The sequence below is a fragment of the Ambystoma mexicanum genome, chromosome 7q, assembly GCF_040938575.1.
Source record: "Ambystoma mexicanum isolate Mex_15411 chromosome 7q, UKY_AmexF1_1, whole genome shotgun sequence".
In the NCBI taxonomy this organism is placed as follows: Eukaryota; Metazoa; Chordata; class Amphibia; order Caudata; family Ambystomatidae; genus Ambystoma; species Ambystoma mexicanum.
Window position 1 is genome coordinate 852,516,877 of NC_090941.1, and position 26,667 is coordinate 852,543,543.

Sequence of the window (26,667 nt, forward strand, 5' to 3'; positions counted from 1 at the left end):
CCTGCTGAAATAAAACTACCAACCTAGGAGCCTCGTGGCTTGGTCAAACTTGCGCTACCCAAATGACCCTATCAGGCAGTATCATACACCAAAGACACTGAAAAAGACAGACTGTTTTTGTTATTCACCTGTACATTGCATTGTTGCTTACTCGCCTGTTAACTATATACGTTTATGTTCACTAATATATTCAGTGGACAATCCCTTATTGAACAGTACAAGTATTACGCTTTACCTTTAACCACAATCTTCCCCTACTAAGAGTTTAGTCTTTACTGCTCAGCAAAGTTTACCACTCACAGAGCCAAATCGACATGATGGGGACCCTGTTTTCTAGTTGTGTGTAGGTGTTTCTAACATCCTGAACACAAGCCTGGGGAAACACTTCCTGACATGGGCTCTCAGAAAAAGGGTAGGTTCAGAAGGCAAGCTCAGAGGAAGCTTGCAGCTGAATGGCAGTACTAGGAAACTCAGGGTTGCCTGCTCCCAATGGAGAAGGACTTGGGCAGGCAGAAGAGGGATTAGTCCCTAGCCTGGAAGTACTGCCTTCTTTTTTTTGTTGTTTTGCATATGGTTTATACAAAACCTTTACAAACGAAATGTATCAACTAAAAGTTGAACAGAACAATAATAAAACATTTACAATTACATGTGCACATATTTCTATAGGATCAACATGTTAAAAAAATCATCTTATTCATGTTAAAACCAGCATATCGCCCCAAATTGCCATGAGTCAGTTGTGCAAAACCACGCATGTGCAAGAGTGCTAGGAGTCAGCAGGAGACCTTAACCAGGCTGACTTCAACCGATTCCCAATGGGGCGATTTCTTGCAATTGTAAAATGACATCAAATAATATGAATAGAATAGGAGCAATTTTTCTAGAGCAAATTGGAGAGTGAATTCAAAACAAGTGTTTTAGTCTACCTTCTCGTCTGGTATCATGCAAGTACAATTTACTTACCTCAAGTTTCTGGTTTAACTTGCATATATTTGTGTCCTTTGCGGGGTGCTTGGTGTGTTTCATTTTGTGCGTCTGCAGCTTTTCGTAGGTATTCTTCAACTTCCTAAGCTGAAAAGATGCATTAACATTTAGTTCTTCTATCCTTTTATTTACATTTTATTTGATCACAGTCTTATATATAATAGAAAATAAACATTTTCCATGATTAAAGAGACGCCATAGTGGATGACTTTATCTAAGCAAAACGTTTGAAGGCTATTCGGAGAAGAGACAATATCAGTTCAACATATATCCACCTACTAACTTCGTGGTATCGTGGCAACTACCTTTTGGGATTCCCTTATGGACTCTGACTTTATTCTCAATCACATTAGCCACCTCTAATACATGCACCCTTCTACCAGGATTTACATAGCAATCCCTTTGTGCTAAAATAATAAGGAATTTAACTAGACTGTTCCAAAGCCCTTTCCATAGCTCTATCGACAGAGAGGACCTATAATGGTCTCCAGACATATGGATCTGGGAAACTATCTTCTATGCAAGATAACGGACTGATGCCTCCATCTGACGATCATTTTTTAAGCTAGAGGCCTTCCTACCATTTATCCCTAACTTCGCAGTCCATCAATCTCTTAGTATAGTTAAGGCTTTGTCAGAGCACTGAGGCTCACAGTCCACCAACTTCTGCTAGCTTCTGCTAATTTAAGAATTTCTGTAACCTCCACATATAATATTCTCACCTCCAGAGGCCTGGTCATTGTTTGCTTTTTTAGAAAAATATTCTTAATAAACATGTGAATATTGTGATAAATTGACTTCTGCCCCACATGAGTAGAAGGATGAGTAGAGGCTAATCTGCCTACTCAGCACTCACACTTGTGAGGCCGAGTTGAGGCTATACTGTCAAGAGGGGTATGAATGTGAAACAGTAGCAATCCAAACAGCAAACTACAACCCTCCATAATAAAGGAATACCCAATCAAGGTTCTATAAAACAAGAACAAAACAAAAACAAAAAAATACAAATATATATATATATATATATATATATACACATACACTTTAAACTTTAATTAAACTCACCAGATGCAATAGTAACTAAATAGAAAACACTACAAAAACCCATCCAGGTAGAATGAACACAAAATATGCAAGACATAGAACAATGCAGAACTTTTAGGTAATGAAACAGGCTTGAAAGGCAAGAAATAACCACTATGTTCTTTGAAAAGGACATTTTCCTGTAGAAAAGGGGAATAGAGTGACCTAACCAGTCGCTAGGGCCCACAACAGGACAAAGAGGAAAGTTAATAGTCAATAATACCTTGCTGTGGTTCTTTGCGGTTCAACAGCGTCGAACCAGGCTTGGAGCTTTTCTGCAAGCAGTTCAAGCTAAGGTCAGTTGTTGTAAGTCATTTGGATCCAAGCAGCAAGCTGAAATCACGTCTATTCGAATGCAGTGGCCCAGAGCTCTCAGAAGGAGGCGCATTCAAGCTATGCAAATTGGAAAACACACCAGAATCGGTTCAAAGTGAAGCCGGTTCAAGATGTGTGTAAGTGCTGGGTAGGTTCAATAAGTGACACCCCAGCAGTTCAAGTCAAAGGCCGGCGATGGTTTGAAGCAGTGGTCCTGATGTTCTGGTGTGCAGTCTGACGAAGCAGTGGTTCAAGGTCGAGCTGGATTGAGTCCTTTGGTAACTGCTGGTTCGAGTCAATGAGCGGCACTCCAGCAGCTTGAGTCTGTGTCCAGCGATGAGCAGTTACTTCGTACCGAGCTGATGACATTTTCTGTAGGGTATGATGCAGCCTCAAGCTGGTGCGAGGATGCAAGCACGTAGGTTCGAAGAGTTCGGTTGAGTGCCAAAGGCAGCACTAGTGAGTACTGTGGTTCGAATGCGCAAACCCATTTTTCAAAAGCATTCAATCAGTTTGAGGCGGTGAAAACAGGAATCCCAGCTGTCTTGACCCTCAAGACCTGTGAGTCCCACTCCAGGGACTCAGGATCAAGATAAGTCCTTGGTCTGCCGAATATGGGGGATGCTTGCACACAGCTGCAGAGGCCCTTCAGCACGGTGAGGTCCTGGGACCCAACCAGTTTGGCTGGCAGAGAGGCAGCTCTTGTTCAAGCAGCAAGTCATCTCCAATGTGCCCTGGGGATGGTTAGGGACCTTGCCTCTGCCTTCGACACTCAGTCTTCCCCTCCGGCAAGGGGCTTTGGGACGAACCGCTTTCCCAATTGAAGTCCAGTGAATTCTTTCACAGGTTTCTGTTCAAGAGTGAATCAAAGAACGAGTGGGAGACCTCTTCTTTTAAAGGCAAAAGTCCACAGGTGTCATGTTTGGGCACCCATTCTGCCCTACAGGGTAAATGTCAGGTTTCCTTCCCCTATTCAGGCTATTTTCCCTTATTCAAGTTTCTTTCCCATTATTTCTCTTTTATTATCCTTTTTAGATTAGCCTTGTGTGGGTGGGAAGTTTTCTATTGTAGTTGGTTTGGCCTTAACTTCCTGATTCAGAATCCTGGTTCTGACCCAAGGCAAAATGGAGTTTCACAGTGACAGCTCTGATTGGTTGGAAAACACTGCTGAACAACAATGAACATTCTAAACTGTCACTCTTTGCCTTTCATCATCTAAACCCCAGCTGAGAGGACGTGTTTAGTGGCTGCTCCTGCTTTAGACTTGGGCCTGGTGGATTTTATCCTTCAGGCGTTAGCAGTTGAGCGGCTACTTTCTTGGGGGTTTCAGGAGAAGCTATCAGCTGTCAGGAATTTGTTTTGAAGACAGGAAACTCTGAAGATCTTTAGGAAATTGTGCTGGAGATAAGTGACTTTGTTTTAAACTGCAGCTCTGTTTATCTTAATGACATTTAAGTGAGAACTCGTAAAATTTAACCTTTGAATTTATATTTTTGAACTTTGCGCGAGAGCAAGTGTTTTCCAGCGCGTGTGATTCGTAGCGCGAGAATCGTCTCGCCGCGTTAGAACTCTATAGCGCGTGTTTTCCTGCGCGTGTAATTCCTAGCGCGAGAATCGGCTTTCCACGTGAGAACTCTATAGCGCGTGTGTTTCCTTAGCACGTGTGCTTCCAAGCGCGAGGATCGGCTTGCCGCGTGAGAACTCTATAGCGCGTGTGTTTTATTAGCGCGTGTGCTTCCAAGCGCGAGGATCTGTTTGCTGCGTGAGAACTCTATAGCGCGTGTGTTTTCTTAGCGCGTGTGCTTCCAAGCGCGAGGAACTGTTTGCCGCGTGAGAACTCTATAGCGCGTGTGTTTTCTTAGCGCGTGTGCTTCCAAGCGCGAGGATCTGTTTGCCGCGTGAGAACTCTATAGCGCGTGTGTTTTCAAGCGCGTGTGCTTCAGCGCGAGAACTCAATTGCGCGTGTGGTTACCTGTGCGTGTATTTTAACGCGTGTACTCGACCGCGTGTGAACTCTTTTGCGCGTGGGTTATAAGGCGCGTGTGAATAGGTGCGGAAATTCATCAGCGGGGAGTTTACAAGTGCGTGTGTTATCTGCGCGTGATTCCGTTTGCGCGTGAATTCTGCTTCGCGTGTTTTTACAAGCGAGTGTGGTTTTTTTTGCGCGTGGACTTTCTTTACAGTGCGTGTGATCTTCAACGCAGGAAGTTTTTAACGTGCAAATCTTCTGTATTGAGATTATCCGTGTGTGTGTTTTGCACGTGTTTCTTCAAGAATTCACAAACTTTATTGAATTGTAAAAAGTTTGAAAACAAAAGAAAAGTTTGAAAGAAAAATAAAGAAAAAATAAAGACTATATAACTGGACATCTAGTGAATTTTGGAAAAAAGGCAAAGAGCAAAACTTTCCAGGTTTGCTCAAATTAAGAAGTTGCTGTGAATTTCAAGAGTCTCAAGTAATAGAGATTTTCAGCTTCTTTACAAGCTTCTCTAAGAAATTTCAAGAGAAGAACCAGGTATGATTCTTAATTATTAGTTAAGGATTTAAAGTCTTTCCACTCTTAAGGTTGAGTAAGTAATAAAAGGATTTGTATCTGCTTTTCTTATATCCTCTGCAGGTTCAGCTTTGGTTAGCCTTGACGCAGTCAGCCTGGTGTTGTTTTGTTATCCACTTCCCCCTTTCCCTTTGGGGTGTAGTTTGCAGAGCTGAATTGAAACCTAGTTCTGAGAATTACATTTCAGGGGGATTGTCGGGGGTTCAGCAGCTTCCGCGGACCCAGGACCTCTCAGCTTGACAGTACAAAAGCAGCAAGAGAATTCCCTTCATATAAGTAACCTAGCAGTAGAAGGGAGTGAGCTTATGACCCTTTAGTAACGTGCATGCAATGGATGGGGTTGCAGAATAACTGTGATTCCAAATAATCAAACCAACTCAGGAAGATGGCAAAGGTTGCTGTTTTAATAACAATGATCTAAAACAGGGAACTACCACAGACATCAACTGACGTTCGTTCGAGCTGTCAATACATTTCACATTAAAACAACTTTTTATACAAAAAATACTTCAGACGTGACGTCATAATACGTGGCAAAAGATAAAAACTTACGAGGGGTTGTGATAGGCTCAAGGGGAACATCTAAGTATACTTTCTTTAAGTGGTAGGATTGTGATTGGATATCTACTGTCAGGTGGAGAACGTATGCCTACCTCTAAAACATGTCATCTTCAATACTATTAAGTACACAGTTTATCATTGGTCTTCAAACTATAAGGACCTTCATTATACAGCCCTCTACAATTGGTTGGCACGCTTGTGCCATGTCTGGAAGATTCGGTTCACTTAGCAGCACATAAACTCAGTCCCAGGTGCCAGGAGGTGGACTTGACTTTACCTCCTCACCCAAATAGCACAACATCTCTCATCACCCATTCCTGCTGCCATGAAGATTAGCTTTGAACTTGGCCTTGAAAAGTATCCTTGTCTCTGGGAATATATGGGATTGCAGGAACTCACTATCGTTATTCTAGGACTCCAAGCTCAACTCTATTTTCATCCTTGGCTCACGTGACAGGAGACCACGATTTGGTCTATTTTCAGCATTTTAAATGTCTTAAATGACTAAAATTTGGCACTCTCTGTGTTATTTCTTTGCACCTTAATAGGGGATGATTCATCCTTCGCACCTTCACTGTTTCAAGGATAGATAACAGACCTTGGCTGCTTCAGTTTGGATACCAGACTAGACAGCCTCACAATGTGCTTCCACAATCTCAGCTTATTCTTGCTGCCACACAATTGTTAGCCTTTCCTCTCCATGAGTCCTGGATTACTAAAATTCATGACACCGAAGTCCAGCTCCTATACAATGGCGGGGTTGAGATGTCCTGCAGAGGCATGGAGCTGCCCCTCTACATTAGTGTTAGAATGTAGCACCTAGAGACATGTGATTCGCTATACAATTGGAGAGCAATCTATACTGCAATAGTAAATGCAGTGCTTTGAACAGCAGGAAGCGCTTAGAGCACTAAAAGCCTATATTAACCTGTATTTGCTTTACATTTGCAAAGCAGCTAGTGAGCTTTGTGTTTTTATGTGACTTTTCATCTATGAACTTATGTAATCATTCATTATAGAAAAGCACCTAGAAACATTTTTTAATAAAGTTTATTTTAAACAGTTTGGTGACAGCATTCAAACAAAAGTAGCACAGTGATCCCCCCCAAAACAATACCACAACACTCGTTACATTGATATGTCTACGAGGTGGGGACAACCACATCGGCAGGAGATAACTCAGAGACCATCTCTTCACTCTCAGTAGATATGGGAGAAAGTCTGCCCAAATGTCCTTGGGTCTGCTCTTTGGATGTACAACGTTATTCGCCCATGTAAGATTGTGTAGCCAGTCTTTTACTGATGGGGCTCCATGTTGTTTCCAACAGCTCAAGATCGGTCTTTTAGCAAGTAAGAGTCCCAGATTCAAAAACCTATGTTTCTCCTCACACATTGACTCAGTCGTGCCCAGTAGCATGGCCACCTGAGAAAAAGTGTCATAATGTTTGTTCTGTCACTGCCATCAAGGTAGTGGACAACCCTTCCCAGTAGGAGCTTAGGCGAGGGCAGATAGAGCATGTGCAACAAGTTTGCCTTGTCGCCGGAACACCTAGGGCATTTACCCATGCAGTCATTCCCAAATTTGCAGAGCTGTGCTGGGATATAGTGTAATCTGTTCAATATCATAAATTGAATCAAATGGAACTTAGAATTAAAGTTAGCCCACCTATCACGCCCCATTGTTCATCGGTGACTACTATGGACAAATCACGCTCCCACTTGTTTCTAAATTTTGGGCCCTTAGACACTACTGCACACAACAAACGATCACAAAGCACTGATGCCCTTTTTGAAGGTCCTCACACCAAGGTCTCATGTATATATGATTGGCCCGGGCTAACTGCGGGCACACTAGGGTATTCAGGCCACCAGAGCCGAATTGCAGTTCTCATTTGCCAATAGTTCACAGTCTTTGTACTGGGGATTCACCAACATAGCTCTTGAACACATCCCACATCGATAAATGTACCCTGCTCATAAATGCACCCCAATGTGTGGACGCCAGCTGCACTCTAGGTATTTGATATAGCTCAATCTAATAATGGTGACAACCATTTGTGCTCCTAGAAAGGAGCCCCCCTGGCATAAGGGTGCTCCAGCCCCCAAAGATGTTGCAGTTTACCCCATACAAGCTGCGTCATAGCTAATAGATCCAGGGGTCCCTGGGATGCATATGTAGTGACATACATCAAGGTGCAGAGCACCAATGCGCCTGCTGTTGCCTTTTCGAGCGCCACGCGTGGAGGGAGCTTGTGTGGGTCTTCCCAATTGGAGGCATACAGCTGTAAGGAAGGCATGTATCAAAGTAAGACAGACACAAGTGATCACAGTTCAAAGGTATTTATTAAACTGTCAAAAAGGGTGTGATAAACGCCTAATCCAAACCTAAATCTAAAATGGGTGCAAGCTACAACCATCAAATAATAATAATACTGTCCAAGTGGAGTCTAGTCAAATAAAAAGGGCCTATACTAAAACAAAACTTTAATAAATAATTTTAAACACCTGTGCCGTCAGCTCCGACCCACGCAAGTGGGATGAACTGACGCTGCAGGGATAGGGGACAGTCAGCGGAGCACACTGAAGTGTGCCATAGTGCAGGTAAGTGGGATGGAGGGGGTTGGGTAGCGGTATACTGTGTGTGGGGGAGCTGGGTAAAGTCATCTATGTGATCACTGCACTGTGTTGTAACATTGACATTTTTGTTGGTGCAATTACGGGCTGAGCAGTGATCACAGATTCTTTACAAAATGATAAGTCAGGATGTTATTTATGGCTGTGGTCTCCTTTCCCCACGTGTTTAGCACGGGACAAGGCAGGACTCTTGAGCACAGCACTCTCCTGGACTTCTTCGGCACAAGCTTACAGTTCCTTTTTTCTATATCAGGGCCTTCTGTGCCCAAGTCACTTCTCATGCAAAGTCTCTTGCTTCAGAGGACCTGATATGACAAAACAAACAGTTCCTTCTGGTAACATTCACGTCGGGTGATTACTCTTCACCCTAGCATCCCCCTCAGCCCGACTTCGATCCTTCTTTCAGCGTTAGCCTCTCAAAGAACTTGCCATTTTAACCAGAGGCTTCGGAACGGCAATCACGTCTCGCTGGGTCTCTCTGTTATTCTATGGCAAGTGCGTGTTTCACAATATCACAGTTTGCACGGCGTTCCCCTCAACAGGGAGCAAATGCCAGTTTCACAATTCCCTCAGTCGGGTTCACACTTTCCACAGTTCACAATTTCTAAATCTCATCAGAAAGCAGGGATTCCCTTCCCTTCCCTTAGATTTGTCTTGGTATCCCGCTGCCACGTTCACATTTGCCACAGTTCACATTTCAACAAAAAGTTTTTCTAGAGCCCTTAGATTCTTCCCTTTACCTAAGTCCAGGTCTTAGCCCCCAGTCAGGCTTTGCACAGTTCATTCATCACAATGTTGTAGGCGGTGTTAGGGTGTCAGGTTTCTGGGAAGTGGTGGCCAATAACAATTCTTTTCTGTCACACATCTGTCTAATTTGGTCGTGATGCATTTTTCTCCTGTCTTTTTATTCATGTTTGGTTTCGGCCTTAACATGGGCAATTCAGAGTGCAGAGGTTATCCCAAGCCAAAATGGTGGAAGTAACCTGGAGTCCTGATTGGAGGAAGATTTAACAAAGGGCAAGGCTGAACATTCTCAACTGCCTTTCATTGAGAATTGTCAAGAAGATGGGTCCTGTTGTTAGTTTCTCTGGGTTTTTAGGCCTGAAGCCATTGAAGATTCAAGAAAGACTGTTTTCTCTTCAAGGAACAAGAGTCAGAGAAGAAAGGAGCAGAACGATTTGTTTCCATCTTTCCACTACAGTTAAGTACTGTAATTGTTTTAAAAAAAGAGAAGATTAAGTAGGACTAAATAGCATTCTAAGTCATTTTAAATAGTTACCTCAGTAATTGCAGAAAGAACAACCTTTCTTTCCTTTATTTTTTGTGTTTTCAGTTTCCTATCTTGAGAGGTTATTTCATTGCGCATGTGCGCTGTACTGGATTGACTGTGAACGGTCTAGTATCTAGACGTAGACTGCTGTAACGTAATTTGTTTGCACACCTCACGTTGCTTTTTCCTTTAGGGGGCGTTTCCGTTCATCTGAGCCCAGTTTTCGGGTTGATTGTGTTGGCGGAATCGGAGTATCTCCAGAGTTCATATGCTGAACGCTGCAGGTATTTCTGTTATTGAGGTAAGCCTTTTTCCTTTAACCTTCAACAAACGTTCTTTCTAGTGAAAATATTTATATGCGGGTTGCGCCGCTGTTTTCTAAAGACACGCAGCAGCCGCTTCCATAGTATTACTTGCTTGATGCTCTCGCAGATTCAGTGTTTTCTGACACGCGGCGATCGCTCAAGTGGAAATATTGATGTGCAGCTCTTTCTGGTCACGTGTTCAGGTTTACTCTTGGTAACGTTCACAGATACCAGTACTTTTGTGCACTACGCTTGTTTGCTGTTTGATTAACACAGTGACTGTAACTTGCAACAATTCACTTTTTTCACTTATGTTGTTGTGCAACGAGGAAATAATTAGTTTTTAAAAAGAAATATGCTAAGTAGGTTGTAAGGTTCCATTAAAAAAGTAGAGGTCTTTGAGAGAGTTTGCATTTCCAAAGCACCAGAAGGATTGCAAACTAGCTTAGTTTGAAAACCTGCTGCAATAAGTTTCAAGTCAGAAAAGGCATATTAGGGGTAGAGAGTGAGGGGAGAGTTATCGACATACCTAGGTTTACTTTTGTCTTTTTTCATTCATGCAGATATCCATCCTAAGGAGGAGGAGCCAATGTCTGAGTTTGTTATTTTGTCCCATTTCCCCTTTCCCCCGGGGGTGTTCCGAGCTTAGCTGTAAAACCTGAACGGTTGAGCACGAGACACTTTTGTGGGTCTGTGGGGTTCAGCAGCTTCTGGGGAACTTTGAAGACAGGACCTGACATAGGTTTCACCCCAATTCGCAAGCATCCCTTGGTCGGTTCACGCCTGCCTCCACAACGTGTCAAAGACTTTCGACTGTACAAGGGGTTTGGTTTGACCCTCCTATGGCCACCTTGACATCTCACGGCAGCCTCCCATAAGGCCTCTTGGTACTTGTTTCTCCTGGTTCAGGAGGGGGGGCACCAGCCAGAGACCTTTGAATTAGCACCCAGGTGGCAGAGGAAAACTCTTTCTCTGGTGCCAGTTTTTCTCACAAAAGTTCACAAGGTCTCACTCTACCGGGCTCGGTCCCCTCCCACAAAGTTCAAAGGGTCTGCCTATGCCGGGCTCTGACCCTTCTCACAAAGTTCACAAGGGCGTCCCTCTGTTGGGGCCAGACCCCTCTCACAAAGTTCACTTCTTCAAAAGTATGTTTTTGGACTCCCAGTCCCAGAATACACTTGTGTGATAACTTCCACTTCACATCTCCCTCAAACGGCATTCCATGTTTTGGGAGCTGTAGGGGCCACAAGGGAGATATTTCAATGAGATCAGGGTCTCACCTCTTGCCGCTCATGCACCTGGTTTCACATGTCTAGCTCCAGGGGAGGGGTTCTGCTGAAGGTACTGCCAGGCAACCCCCAGCTGCCCCTGGTCTTGCCTTCTGTAAGCACAGCTCCCGCCTCCACACTGCAGTCTGCTCTCAAATATCAGGGGCAGTGTTTGGACACCTGGCAGCATCCCCAACTCGCTCAGAGTGTGCTCTCCTGCTCTGCTTTTTATACTTCCTGAGAGTAGTGATTGGATTGTGGTATACATGGTTGTGAAGGGAGGCCTGACTTTGCTTGGCCTCATTAGTGGGACAGTCTGATCCCGAAATGGGGAGTCTATCTTCCGTGTCCATGGTTCTCTGTCGGGGGAGTCTATCTTCCGTGTCCATGGTTCTCTGTCGGTAATCCTGATCCTCCCAATCTCTCTCCTCCTTGTCTCAGTGGTTTTAGGGAAAAACAGTGTGGAGGGATTATGGGAGTTGTAGTTTTTCCAAAAAATACTGGAAAAACCATGTGGATTTTCATCAGAGTGAAGAGGGTAACTGTAGTGTTGTGTACAAATGGGTTGTTGTAGAGCATGGGGTGACATATGGGCTTTCCTTCTCTCAGATCTCATATGCTTCGCTTCCGGTTTGGTATCTGTTCGAATTTGGGGGGGTAACGGTATGGGTTCCCCAGAGGGAATGTTGGGTAGGGAAGTGTTAATCCATTGTTGCTCACAGTGAGTTGTCCCTGAGACAGTGTCTGAAAAGGGGGCTGGGGGTTGAGTTTCTAGATACCCTACTGGGTAGGATGGGGAAAAGGTGTCATACGGTAAGTTGTACCGCGTCTCACCTGGGGTATTCCCCCAAGCATACCCCGGGTTGCCCTACCCAGATGATCCTCGCTCAGTTGTCCACCCCCAGGGTTGGGATCTGAGAGCATCAGCCCATCTCTGGCACCTGAATAAGGGATCCCTGGGGTCTACTTGAGAGAACACCCTCAGGTTTCTCACACAGACCTTGTGCTGCTAAATAGTAGAGTTTGAAGTGAGGAGCCCTCAGGCCTCCCTCCTCCCAAGGTCGGGTCCTAGCCACCCAACTCATTCAGACCCCTCTATTACCCCAAAGGATGTGCATAGTGACTGAATTTCTTGAAACAGTGTCTTGCCTGGCCAGACCAGGATTTTGTAAAACAGATACAGTCATTTCAGGAGCAGCCAGCAACATTTTCACTTTAGAGAGGTGTTCATCAATGACATTGGTACTTTTCCCCAAGGCAACAGGTTGGGCACTAACTGTTTCAAATATGCAGTGTAATTATGAGCTATTGTCTCTTTCACAAATTTATGAACCATAATACCCAAATACTTGAATGAGTTGTACACCAAATTTGCATAAAATTATGGCTGACACAATTCCTCAAATATCACTGAAATACAAACATTGGTGGCATCTGACATTGGGGGAGCCGGTATCGGATGACAAATGAGTCGATTCAGGTGAGACAGTTTTGGTATAAGTTAATGACGCAATGGCACTATTCCCCAGCCTGTTTTCACAAAATGAGATCTTCTATTTCAGATAGGTGCTGGAGAGAATGCGGATGGCTATGGGACTGAGGGCATGCATGGGGGAGTTGCCTGGGGCTGACGAAATACTGGGAAAAGGTTAACACACACATTACACATATTTGGCCTAGGTAAGGCCAGGACTCTTAGATCTTACCTGTTGTGGTAATTGAAGCAGACCTACGACAGAGCACTAAGCAACCCTGCAAAGCTTTTGCCATTCTACAACTCACGGCTCTACTGCAAACCCTGTTATCCAAGCTATGCACGATGGGAAGGGTGGGGTGGGAGGCCGGAAGTGTGCGGGTGGGGTGGGGAAATGGAAGGGGTTTTTATGTTTGTTATTAACCAAAATGCCAATAAAAACAAGTTATATAAGAAGAATTAAGTGAGTATAATACCCCCCCAAAAAATGTAAAAAATGTATATATGTTCTCTATAGCTTTTTTCCTGCAAAGTCCTGGAAAGGCCGTGGTTTGGGAAGGTGTTATCAAAATACATTGATTTAAATTAGAACTAAACAGTGCAATCTCACTGCATGAAAATGTAAGTGAGATGTCAATTCAAATCTAACTTAAAATAGTTTTTTGGAGTTGTGTTCACACTGATATAGCTAGCGCTTCTGTGCATTTCATTCAGTTACTGCTTTTTAAAAATCATAATCTCATTAAATTGTACGTAAAGGGGCTAATACACAGAGTGTTTTCTAATGGAGATTTGCCACTATAAAACGCTTTTTTGAATTGGGCCAAAGTGTTTTCACAGCAATTGTTAGATTGGGCTGTGATATGACATCCATAGCAGAGCCTAATTAGGATATGTTTGTTAATGTGTATTCTGTGAATGTCATTGCTAGTTAATAAGTGTTGGGTTGGAAATGAGCCTATCCCACCACCCTTCCAAGTCAGGCGAACCCCACACAAAGTAATGTAACCACCCAGGGGGTACTAGCCCCCAGCCCAAGAGTGCGTACAAATGCCCTACAAATAGGTGAGTGCGGCCACGAAACACCAAGACCTTTGGCAGTCAGGATTCAAAAAGGGCACAGGCATAGGCCTGAACTTATTTCTGATAAATCTTTTCAAATGTAGTGTTAAAGCCACTAAAACAAACAAATCCATATTGCATCATTAGACTTGGCACATGCCTTTGATTCAATAGACAGAACAACACTGTGGTCAAAATTGCAAAAGTAGGAATGCCCGACTGACCTAAGAGACTCTGGTTCAGCCGTGGGTAGACTTCTCTACGCAGATGACCTTCTGTTACTGGGCCAAACGGAGATAGGGCGGCAGCGACAGCTAGACGCACTGGTGACCTACGTCGACTAAAGCACTAAAAATACACCCAAATAAATCGAAGGTCTTGACGTTAGGTAATGCCATAGGGTCACACTACACTAAAAGACGCTGGTACCGGAAAGGGGAGAAAGTCCCAGAAGTTGCATCAATGGTTTGCCTTGGATCTTCCCTGAACAACAGCATTACCAACTCCTTTGTATTGATAGCAGTAAAATCTAAAGCAAGGATTCTGGCTATACGGGCCAGAATCATTAAGCAAAGGTACTGCAAGTTCTCACTATCCCCAGTAATTCAGTTCTACAAACTCAAGGTCACGCCAATACTCACATACGGTGCTGAAACGCAACTTATGCTTGCAGAGTCAGTCTGACAACAAGTTGAGGGCATCTTCTGACAGAGAGTGTTACTCTCACCTGGTATCCACAGGGACGCCACCCAGACGGGTTACTCGCTGGTATGCTTCTCAGCCTTGCTCTGATGTGGTCTGCGGGAAAGGTTCTGCCTGAAAATACAGGAGGACTGTGTTCAAGACTGACCGACTGGGGTAGGTATCCTCCCTCCACCCCCGTATTAGTGCAGTCCCTCTGGCGCCCTCTCCTCACCTTGTGGTAGAGTTAGGCGTGCTCTCCGTCCTGCCTTCTTTGCAGGGGCGCTTTGTCTTTCAAGGGCGTGTGCGGTCCGGTTACTTCACTGACGCCGGCCAGTTTGATATTGTTCAGGTAGGTCTTATTGCTGTTCTTTAGTTTTGTTGCTATCCTGCATGCCTTTCTTTGTTTAGAATGTCTCTTTTTTCTCCCTTAGGTATGCAGAGCTTCAGCGCGGCAAACTGGCTTGGTTGAGCCCCGCTGGTAAATGATGGCGCATTAAGAACGCTATGATGCGGTAAGTAAGCGCTATGTGCAGCGCTGCAAAGTCTTGCCTTTGCTAACCTGTGTTTTCCTTCCTTGTAGGTCGCGGTGTTCTTCAGCGCAAGTGGAATGTCCGGAGTGGTGCCAGCCGAGAGGCGACCAGCCAGGTAAGCCTTTTGAGCAGTTCGTAATTTGCAAATGTCTATACTGCTTTCTTTAATGTTGCCTCTAACTTCCTCTTTCAGGTCGTTCTGTCCGGGAGGCGTGCAGATTCGAAGAAGCTGTTCTCAGTAGCTGTGAGTGACTAAAGATGAAGACTGCAGGTAAGATGCTGCTGCTAATGATGTTCCTTTTGTCTCCTTGCAGGTTCTGCTTCTCTGAGGTTCGAGGGAATAGCTGGACAGCGTGTTGTCTTGCTCGGGTGTGGTTTAAATAGCCCCAACAAAATAGTCCAGGTAAAGTAGTCCCTAGGCTACCACACCAAAAACACTAGACCGCATAGCTTGGTTCATTGGAACCAAGCTATGTGGATGCCTCCATGTTGGCTGACAACACATTAAGTAGTTCCTAAGCACATGTTTTTCATGGTGTATGAGCCTGGCGCCATAGGTGCCAGGAGTGGCCCCAAGAGGGTTTTGGAAGAGGATGCCAGGCTCTAGAGGGCCGAGTCCTGACTCCACCTGGCCAATGGGTTTGCCAGAGGGGGTTTTGGGCGAGGGTCGTGACAGCACTCCCCCCTAAGGCCCCTCCCATGGTGTTCCTTCTGTCTGGCCCAGGTTTGGTTGGGAAGTTCCGATGGAATTTCCTGATTAGACGTGGTGCGTGGATATTCTCACTGGGCTCCCAGGATCTATCTTGTGGTCCAAATCCTTTCCAATCGACGAGATAATATAGCTTGGTCCTAGAAAATTCTGGTTCTCCGTCAACAAGTATGGTCTTAGGTGGTGTCCCAATCCGTGTTCCGGGTTGCATTGGTTTCAGGAGGGACACATGGAATTCCGGGTGGATGTGTAGATTAGGTGGTAAATCTAGTTTCACAGCTGCTGGGTTGATAATTGCCTTAATGGTATAGGGTCCTAAGAATCTGGGATGAAAGGTCCGGGTTCCCTTGATGGGTACGAATTTAGCGGCTAACCAAACTTTGTCTCCTACTTGATAATCAGGGGCCTTTTTCCGGTGTTGGTCAGCGAAACTCTTTTGTTTTTCTTTGGCATGAATAAGGTGTTCCTTTGCCCTTTTGAAAGCCTGAGTAATGGTTGTGTGTAGAGTCTTTAGCGCTGGCATTTCCAAGCTGGCTGTAAGGACTAGTTCAGAGGTACGTGGATGTCTGCCATAAAGGGTATAGAAGGGAGTTTGTCCCGTGCTTGAATGCAAAGAATTGTTATATGCATATTCGGCTAACCATAGTAGGTCTTTCCAATTCCTTTGTTCGTGGTGCAGCATGCACCGTAAATATTGCTCGAGTGTCTGATTGGTTCTCTCGGTTTGGCCGTCCGTTTGGGGATGGTGACCAGTAGATAGACGAACATCGATTCGCGCCATTGCACAACATTTTTTCCAGAAGTTTGAAACAAACTGCTGCCTCGGTCAGAGACCAGAACCGAAGGGAAGCCATGTAGCTTAACCACGCCCTCCAGGAACACTTTTGCTAAAGTTGCTGTCTCTGGGAGGCCTTTGAGAGGAATAAAATGGGCCATCTTCGAGAATAAGTCCACAACTACAAGGATGGTGTTGAACCCTTGGCTTGGAGGTAGATCAGTGATGCAGTCAAGGGAAAGAGTGTGCCATGGAACTGGAGGAATGTCCAATGGTTGTCGGAGACCAGATGGTTTTTGTTTCTGTGATTTATTTTGTGCGCAGACACCGCAGGACTGAATATACTGAATGATGTCCTTACGCGAGGTAGGCCACCAAAAGCTCTCTTTCACCTTAGTTAGGGTTTTGGCGATCCCAGGATGCCCTTCGATCAGTGAATCGTGATAGTTTGAAATAATATGCTGTTGTAATTCCTTCTTGGGTACATATAGACGATTCCCAAAAAAGGGTAGATGGCCCTTGATGGTATATTGTTCTCCCTGAGTTTGCCATGCGAGGAAGGCATCAGGATTCATTGTCCGTTGGATTTCTTCTCGTAGTTCTGCTTGTGTTAAGGCTGACGTGATACCCAAGAGTTTGTCTTCAGGTATAATAGGTACTGGGTCTTGAGTTGTATATACTATTTCATCTATGCCCATGCGAGATAAGGCATCCGCCTTTCCGTTTCTGACTCCTGGTCGAACTGTGATAACATAATCATATTCGGCGAAGAAAAGGGCCCACCGTAATTGGCGCGAGGATTGGGCCTTGGCTGTTTTGAGATATTGCAGGTTTCGGTGGTCTGTGATGACTGTAATGGTGTGTCTGACCGCCAGAAGGTAGTGCCTCCAGGCTTTAAAGGCGGATTTAATAGCCAGTAGTTCCTTGTCCGTGATGGCATAATTAATCTCTGGAGGTGAGAACTTTTGCGACCAGAAGGCCACAGGATGTAGCTGGCCGGTTTCCGGGTCTCTCTGTGAAAGGACAGCCCCCATTGCGAGACTGTACGCATCAGTTTCAACGACATAAGGGAGGTCTGGACGAGGATGTCGCAGGATTGGAGCGGAGGTAAACCTTCGTTTAAATTCCTGAAAGGCTTCTTCTGCTTCTTCGGTCCAAGCAAACGTTTTATTGTTTTTTCGTAATATTACTGTGATTGGGTGCACAACCTGAGAGAAATCTGGAATTAACCGGCGGTAGGAGTTTGCAAAGCCCAGCATGCTTTGTACCCCTTTCAGAGACGTCGGTGAAGGCCATTTCAGAATGGCGTCTACCTTGTGCACGTCCATTCTGATGCCTCCTGGAGTAAGGATAAAACCAAAAAACTCTACTTCGGTGACGTGAAAAAAGCATTTTTCAAGCTTTCCAAACAAGCAATGTTGACAGAGCTTGGTGAGGACTGAACGAACGTGCCTGACATGATCTTGTTTCGAGGCAGAGTATACTAAGATGTCGTCTATGTACACTAAGGCGCACACATCAATTAACTCCCTTAAGACGTCATTCATGAAATATTGGAATGCCGCAGGAGCGTTGCATAACCCGAAGGGCATGACTTGATATTCAAACAAGCCGTACTTAGTACGGAAGGCGTTTTTCCATTCATCTCCTTTTCTGACTCGGACCAGGTGGTATGCTCCTCGAAGGTCCAACTTGGTATAAATCTGGGCATCTTTAACTTGGTCTAGCATCTCAGGGATAAGTGGCAAGGGGTAGCGGTTCTTCACGGTGATCTGATTCAATGCGCGGTAGTCAATATAGGTTCTCAAGTCTCCTTCCTTTTTCGGTATGAAGAACAAAGGACTGGCTGCGCAGGACTTCGAAGGACGGATAAATCCGTTTGCAGGGTACTGGTCTAAATAGGATTTCAAATGAAGGTTTTCTGGCTTTGTGAGAGCGTAGATCCTGCAGCAAGGGATTTGTGCACCAGGAACAAGGTCGATCTGACAGTCATAGGGCCTGTGCGGCAGCAATGTATTGGCTTGGTCCTTTCGGAAAACATCCTGGAAATCATGGTATTCAATTGGCAAGGTATTAGTTGCTCCCAGGGTTGATATTGTCGCTCCGGGAGTCATGGGGATACAGACGTCAGGTTTCTCCTCTTGGTAATAGCAGGCAGGGGAGCAGTCACCGGGGAAGGTTAATTTTCGTGCCCGCCAGTCTATCAAAGGGTTGTGAGCAACCAACCATGGCACCCCTAGTATTAGCCTGAACTGAGGTGCCTTGATGAGATCAAATGAAATAGACTCCCGATTTCCGTCCTGACACAGCAGGTTTACCCTGGCTGTGCACTGGGTTACTGGTCCGGAAGCGATTTCTGTCCCATCCACGGTGGTTACCTTATCCATAGTTGGCTTAGAACACAAAGGAAGCCCCATCTCTGCTGCCAGTTCTTGATCATTTCCAACTGCTCCGCTATCGATGTATGCTTCAACGGCATGCATTCTTGACGACTGTTGGTGGTTAATTAAGATCACTGGTATTGCAAAGTGCGAGGTCAGCGACTCTTTCTTCCCACTGGACAAACTGACCTCTACGTTGTCGAGCTTGGCAGTTTTCCGATTCCTTAGCTTCATCCTTCTCTGTTGCCCTGACTGTTCTTCTTGGGTGTTTTACTGGACAGTCCTTCAGGAAATGTCCTGGTTTCCCACAATACAAACAAAGCTGTTGTTGTCTTCTTTTGTCCTGCTCTTGTTTTGTTAATGGAGGCCGTATCCCTCCAATCTGCTTGGGTTCTACAGCATTTTCAGGGACACGGGGTGTGTTTTCCTTTGGTCGAACATACAGGGTCTGAGTGTCCGTCTTAAACCGGTCTGCCTTTCGGTCCTGCAACCAGTGGTCTAGCTGCACGACCAGATTTATGAATTCTGCACAGTCTCTGGGTGGATCAACCACCTGGGCTAAGACGTCCTTTAATTCGCCTCGTAAGCCTCGATGGAATAACGTGGTTCTTTTGTTTTCTGGACACCTAGCTTCGGCAACCAGTCTGTTGAAGGTAGCAATGTACGTTAACAAGTCCTGATTCCCCTGTCAGAGGAGAGGGACAAGAGTTCATTGTCTATTGCTTGTTCCTGGGTATGGCGAGCAAAACGTTTTTCCATTTCTCTCTGGAACCCCCTAAAGTCATGTAATAGAGGATCGTCATGGGTTACCAACGGCACCGACCAATCTGCTACACTACCACTCAGATATGATAAGACAAAAGCTACCCGAGCTTGGTCGTTTGGAAATGCTCCAGGCCTACAAAGAAAATGAAGGCGACACTTATTGATGAATGCCGCATACTTCCATGGGTCGCCGTAGAACCTTTCTGGTGGTGCCAGGGGCACTGTTCCAGGTAACGTGATCTGTACCGGAGTGGGTGGTATGGCGGGTTTTGCATCGTTGGATTGCTTCCAGGTAGAGGTGTCTGTCCTGCCTGTGATTGCAAGTATTGCCTGCTAATCTCTTCAGTGGTTCTTTGGTCACTATTAGGTCTCTAGGGAGGGCATTAGTCTCTTGTCGGGCAGAATGATCCTCAGCAGGAAGCTCTCCTAGTAATTGGGCCAATTGGTCCATTTCTGATGTCTCCATGACGCCCAGGTGGATTTGTTATGGTAGGCTTTGTGTTTTGTTACGCTCACCTGGTATCCACAGGGACGCCACCCAGCCGGGTTACTCGCTGGTATGCTTCTCAGCCTTGCCCTGATGTGGTCTGCGGGGGAAGGTTCTACCTGAAAATACAGGAGGACTGTGTTGAAGACTGACCGACTGGGGTAGGTATCCTCCCTCCACCCCCGTATGATTTCAGTCCCTCTGGCGCCCTCTCCTCACCTTGTGGTAGAGTTAGGCGTGCTCTCCGTCCTGCCTTCTTTGCAGGGGCGCGTTTTCTTTCATGGGCGTGTGCGGTCCAATTACTTCACTGACGCCGGCCCGTTTGATATTGTTCAGGTAGGTCTTATTGCTGTTCTTTAGTTTTGTTGCTATCCTGCATGCCTTTCTTTGTTTAGAATGTCTCTTTTTTCTCCCTTAGGTATGCAAAGCTTCAGCGCGGCGAACTCGCTTGGTTGAGCCCCGCTGGTAAATGATGGCGCATTAAGAGCGATATGATGCGGTAAGTAAGCGCTATGCGCAGCGCTGTGAAGTCTCACCTTTGCTAATCTGTGTTTTCCTTCCTTGTAGGTCGCAGTGTTCTTCAGCGCTAGTGGAATGTCCGGAGTGGTACCAGCCGAGAGGCGACCAGCCAGGTAAGCCTTTTGAGCAGTTCTTAAATTGCAAATGTCTCTACTGCTTTCTTTAATGTTGCCTCTATCTTCCTCTTTCAGGTCGTTCTGTCCGGGAGGCGTGCAGATTCGAGGAAGCTGTTCTCAGTAGCTGCGAGTGACTAAAGATGAAGACTGCAGGTAAGATGCTGCTGCTAATGATGTTCCTTTTGTCTCCTTGCAGGTTCTGCTTCTCCGAGGTTCGAGGGAATAGCTGGACACGGTGAGCGTCACGTTGCAAGCTGCAAAGTAACGCGTCGCGTGTTGTCTTGCTCGGGTGTGGTTTAAATAGCCCCAACAAAATAGTCCAGGTAAAGTAGTCCCTAGGATACCACACCTAAAACACTAGACTGCATAGCTTTGTTCCTTGCAACCAAGCTATGTGGATGCCTCCATGTTGGCTGACAACACATTAAGTAGTTCCTAAGCACATGTTTTTCATGGTGTATGAGCCTGGCGCCATAGGTGCCAGGAGTGGCCCCAAGAGGGTTTTGGAAGAGGATGCCAGGCTCTAGAGGCCCGAGTCCTGACTCCACCTGGCCAATGGGTTTGCCAGAGGGGGTTTTGGGCGTGGGTCGTGACAGAGAGTCCTTCACATGTCCAACTCACTCCCTGTCGATGTGATATGGAGAGAGCTAGGCTTAACATTGTTGTTTGCAGTAATGGAGTGGAAAACACTATCACTCTTACGAAAATGCTTGAATCCCCTGGGGAAGGTGGCTTTGAAGCATTGAAAAAGGCCCTAAGTAAAATCATGAAAGGTCTCTGCTTTATACTACAAAACCTGGCACTCTCGGAAGAAAAAGTACTATCAAATCCAGGGCATGTAAAAAAAAAACGATTTGATCTAGACTGGATAACTACAGAAGAACGGAACCTCTCTTTCAAAACTAGAAGGGTAAAAGGTACTGATTCCAGAAGAAGAGGAGTGATTCCCAGTTACATAGATTTCCATCACCTGTTTTGAGACAAAAGTTCATGAGATTCCGCTTTAACTTGTACCTCACAAAGTAAGTAACTGAAAGATGCAAGTCTGCAAGCGAGCGCAATTACAGCTGTAGATTCCGCTGTGAGCCACTTGAAACTTTATTTCACGTCACGATACAATGCCCGGCTTTGGACGATTTAAGAACGAAATACTTGGGTATATTCCTAGATTATTCCATTAAAAGGACACCCAAAGAAGAATGGGATCTCCTGATTCAAGGAAGAAGAACTGTGACATTAGTATTGCTAGCTTTTGTAAAGGACATTTTTTTTAAAAGCCTATGAACAAAGGAAAGAGTCATAAGATTATCGGCGGTGAACACAAAGACAATGACTAAGTCTGGACACACATTTTCTCCCCTTTTGTGATCCCTTTCTATTGCCAAGGCACTTTCTGCGTTATCATCTTTTCTTGTTCTGTGATCAAAGTTCTTTTGTTGCTTCTCTCATTACTTTTCCTTTCTATTCCACTAGCTACATCAAATTTTAAACATTTTAGGAAGATTGGTAATCAATGTTAGTTTAGCATAAACATTTTAAATTGTAAATTACAAATATGCTTAATAAAAATAAAAAGAAATATGTGAATAACGCTAACCATTCCCCTGCCTCGCAAGGCCATTTTTTATTAGGCCCTGAACAAACATAATGAGGGCTGCAGCGCTCGCGTCCCGAGCTCACACGTCGATGCCAAGCCATCAGCACACCAAGCCAGGTCTGCACAAGCCCTGTTCCAATACAAGTCCATTCTCCTTTGTCCATCCCGTGTTGCAAATCTCTAGTATCATATTCAGGAATGTGCCCTGCTCTGAGTGTGAGAGAGTACCAGGGCCTGCACTGCGTTCATCTGCCTCCACTAAACATGGGGGCCTCTGGCCCCCACCCTGCCAGGCCGCAGCTGGCCACACTTCACTGGCTCGACCCAAAGGTCCTAATCTCTCTATGGTGCCCACCACAGATTTAAAGCTCGCACAACTGTATATCTCTGCACGTCTCCGGAAACATGAGGTACCAGGAAGGGTAAATCATAGTTCAGGTCCCATGGGGGATACCTTGGGGGAAGAGCTGCAGTATTAACAAAGCCCTGAATGCAGGGTTCAGCACAGCTGTATTTTATCCTCCTTTCTCTCTGACACCCCTCTCCTATGATGTTCAGGTGCCTGCCATGAGTGACTAACCAGTTCCTTTTGTTTCGCTTAGATTAGATAGAATGTTTCTAAATGTCCGACCTGACCTTCACCGCAAGGATGAGCCCAACTGACCACGTGTACCATGATCGACTGAGAAGACGCAGCCATTTAGCGCCTGGCATCCCCTATGGAGCAGGCTTCTGCATATGTCCTCACCAATCATCAATGTGGATTTTTACTGTATATGATGTGTGACTAGTGATGCGTTCGCCCCTCTTAATGTGCTGCTCGTGTATTCTTTGGCAGAGCGCTCTCGGACAGCAGAGTTCTTTGCTGACACTTATATAAAACGTTGTTATCCTTGCAAAACTATCTCTTGGCTTTATTCCCTAGCGGGTTGTATTTACTTTGGACTGTGCGTTCAGTGGTCTATACCTTCATTTGGTGACCCTTGTGACGTGATTCCTTAGCCTCTGTACTTGCGGCGATATCCAGGGGCCTCTCCGGAAAAAGGCTGTGCCCACCTACAGCTGACCAGTCCCCTAAATGCGTACACAGCAGAAGAGGTTCCTGTGGTTTCCGGCTTTGAGAATACCCCACCTGTTCGTTGGAGCCAGGTGCAGCCCCAGGTGTCAGGTACTGTCAGGATACAGTGACATATTCTGAATTACATTAGGTATGGGGAAAATTAGTATAGAAAGGTTTTTGGAAGTTATGATGAGTTTAATTTTAAAACAGCCAATTTTGCCCTTAACATTCATTGCAGTCTATGGAGAATGCCCCAAGCCAAGATGGAGGTCCTCAGTCTAAGTTCTGATTGGCTGGTGATTGTTTATAGGGAAGACAGTGAACATTCTAAACTGCCTTTCATCGTCTTTGCCCAGCTGAGAGGTTGTGTACTAAGCTGCTCCTGCTTAACTTGTTCAGGGGTTTCAAGTTTCAAGCAGTCGAGCGGCTTCTTTGGAAAAGTAAACAGGAATCTTACAGAGCTTCATTTTGTCACTGAACAGGAGTAAGAAGATTTCGAGTTATCCAAGAAAATAAGTTTCCAAGACTCTTCACAAGATAAGTTCTTTTAAAACTCAAGACTCTTTTTATAATGTCATTGTAGAAGAGTTAAACTGATTTTCAAGTTCATATGAAAACATTAATTAAGAACTATATTGCTGTCGTATGTTTGGCTTTGCTACGCTACGTTATCTATCAAGCGCGTGGTTTTTCCGTTAACAGAAGCCTGCGCGTGAAAGTCTTGGCTTGAGAATCTAGCGCGAGCTCTTTGGTGTCGCGTGATACTATTGTGCGTGTGTTTTTTCTACCCGCGGTCGGTTTTCTGCGCGTGTACGTTTACTCGCATCTTGGACTAAGCGCGTGTGGATTTTTCCCGCGGTTTCGGCTTCAGCGCGTGTGCTCGCATCTTGGACTAAGCGCGTGTGGATTTTTCCCGCGGTTTCGACTTCAGCGCGTGTGCTCGCATCTTGGACTAAGCGCGTGTGGATTTTTCCCGCGGTTTCGACTTCAGCGCGTGTGCGTGTTCTCTCATCTTGGACTAATCGCGTGTGGTTTTTCCCGCGGTTTATATTTTAGCGCGTGTGCGTATACTCGCATCTTGGACAAAGCGCGTGTGGATTTTTCCCGCGGTTTTCGATTTCAGCGCGTGTGAGTTTTCTCGCTCCTTGGATAAGCGCGTGTGCTTTTTCCCGCGGTTTAGTCTTCAGCGCATCTACGTTCTTCACTCAGTTTGGATTCTTGTGCATGTTCAAGATATTTCCACGTGAGATTTTTTGTTGCAAGTTTCAAGAACAGTTTTTATTAAGTAAAGACACTCTAAAAATAATAATAAGAAATATAAGTTCTTTCCAGAAACACTAGAACTTCCATTTACTTTTAATGAACTTAAGACTTTGTTCAAGCTTCTTGAGTTTAAAGAAGATTACCTGCAAAGTTAATTTCACATTCATGGACCTACTAAGAAGGCTGAATGATCGTTGAGATTCAAGTCAACTAGTAAGGAAGTCTAGTCAGCTTATCACTTCTCTGGGCATTTTGTTGAGAAGTTCCAGGTATGGTTTTTACTTTATTTGGTAAAGGATATTGATAATTAAAGTTAGTATAGTACTCCATGAATGACAAGGTGTATTATATGTTTATGTTTTACTACAGGTGAAGAAACAGCTAGCCTTTAGCTTCCAGCCTGGTGTTTGTTAATTTGTCCCTTCCCCCTTTCCCCTGGAAGTGAGGTAAACTGAGCAGTTTATAGAATCAGCTCAGAGTGCCACATTTTGGGTGGATTGTCGGGGGCTCAGCAGCTTCTGCAGACACCAGGATCTCAGCCTGACACCAGGGAGAGGACCAGACGTGTTGTGGATAAATCGCAAATATAAGCTTTCGGAAGAACGCGGGCCTGTGAGTATTGACTGCAAGGGATAACAAAGTACAGGGTTGTGTATGGAGCAGTACAATTGAAGGAAACACGCAGTGACTGAAAGTGAATGACCAGTCTGATTATTTGGATGCAGTGAATTTTGATGGCCATTTTTCATTCTTTTTCTTAATTATTAAGTTATACAGATATTATAAAAGAGGAAGGAATGGGGAGCCCACACCTGCGAGGGGGTAAAGGTGGGAGCCAGAGTGCACTGTCCTGACCAGTGCAGGTATTTAATAAATACGGAGGCACAGTAGGAGCCCGCACAATTACAGGGCTCGGGAACTAGTAGTGACTGTTATTTTAACTTGTTATTTTAGTTTGTTATTTTCTGTGTCTTTTTATATGTGTGGAGGAAGCCCAGGAGGGGCGAGTATGGTCTGAATGAGAGGAATGGAAATGCTCTAAGGGGAAGAAGCGGTTTGTTAAGTATATGTTTTATTTTTATGTGTTTTGTTTTTGGGGTTAAAAAATGTTTGTGTCCACCTTGTTTGACCACACAAAACACAGCTCTAACACATATGTGATGTTTATTGATTGACTGACATTGTGAACTTTAAGGGGTTAGACAGACGGGGGAAGGAAACGCTGCAGGAACATTTTCTGTGACACACATTTTACTTACACGACAAACCATGGGGATGGACAGTCCTCTATCCCATATATGTCAGAGCCTACCCCGGTACAGTGACAAAATTAAAAAATATCATGGACAATGGGTGACGGAAACAAAAGGGGAGGGGCTGCCCTACTCCTGAATAGAGTAAGGGACATTTGACAAGGGAGCTTTAGACCACATGTCCACATATCTAACTGCCACAGGGGGAAGCCGCTGCAGAATAGAAGGGGAATATTAGACCTGTCGAGGATGTTTGCAAGAGAAGTAGTGTCAGAAAAAGTGGCCCCGGGTGACTCTAACATTGCAGAAAGCAAAAAAGGGAGAAGGGGAAGCTAAGAAAATATATCCGTTGCTAACGAGGCCAGCGGAGGGGTACTCTAATCCAACCTACGTGTCCATGGGAAGTATCCAAGCAAATGCAGGTACAGCACCGCCCCAACCATATGATCCACCAACGGTAACCCCGACTCACACAGGAGTAAGCGCTACGGACATTGAAATCGCCCCGACTTCCACCTGTACAGAGTTGGATATATTACGAGCAGGATGTGAGGGAGCGAGAGGACCAGACAGTGGAGCATGACCCCTAAGTACCCCTCTACCCCCACCGGAAGATGAATGGAGGTCGAGAGACTTCCTCTTCAGGATTGATAGCGTGCCCATACGGGCTGTGCGTGTCGAAAGGGAAGGGGAAACAGACAGTTTGGGATATGAGAACGTAGGGTCGGTAAGGGATGAAGAGTACTGGAGTGTCTTTGCTGATGCAGAAGAGGGAGCAGTGGGAAGAGCTCAACAAATACATTTAACGACACCAAGGGTGGAAGAAAAGTGGGAAGGGAGGTTGAAAGAAAGGTTTGGGAGAATGGCATTAGCATAAAAGAAAGGGATTGGTGTAAAAGTTGGGAAAGTAAAATCGAAACTGCAAATGCCCCTGACCTACAAAGGAGCAGGTCGGCCTCACTATGTCCCACGGGCACAGATGGATAAAAACAACATCCTTAAATCCCTCCCCCCA

At 45.2% G+C, this 26,667-nt stretch overlaps 1 protein-coding gene across 5 annotated transcripts in view; it reads right to left on the minus strand.

Annotated features, from left to right (window-relative positions):
- Positions 1–26,667, minus strand: part of DEUP1 (deuterosome assembly protein 1) — a 688,113-nt gene that overhangs the window by 344,687 nt on the left and 316,759 nt on the right. For all 5 annotated transcript variants that reach the window (XM_069639298.1, XM_069639300.1, XM_069639299.1 and 2 more), the window contains one exon: positions 967–1,074. In XM_069639298.1, coding sequence (XP_069495399.1) covers positions 967–1,074 — 108 coding nt within the window. The remainder of the gene's footprint in view (positions 1–966; positions 1,075–26,667) is intronic.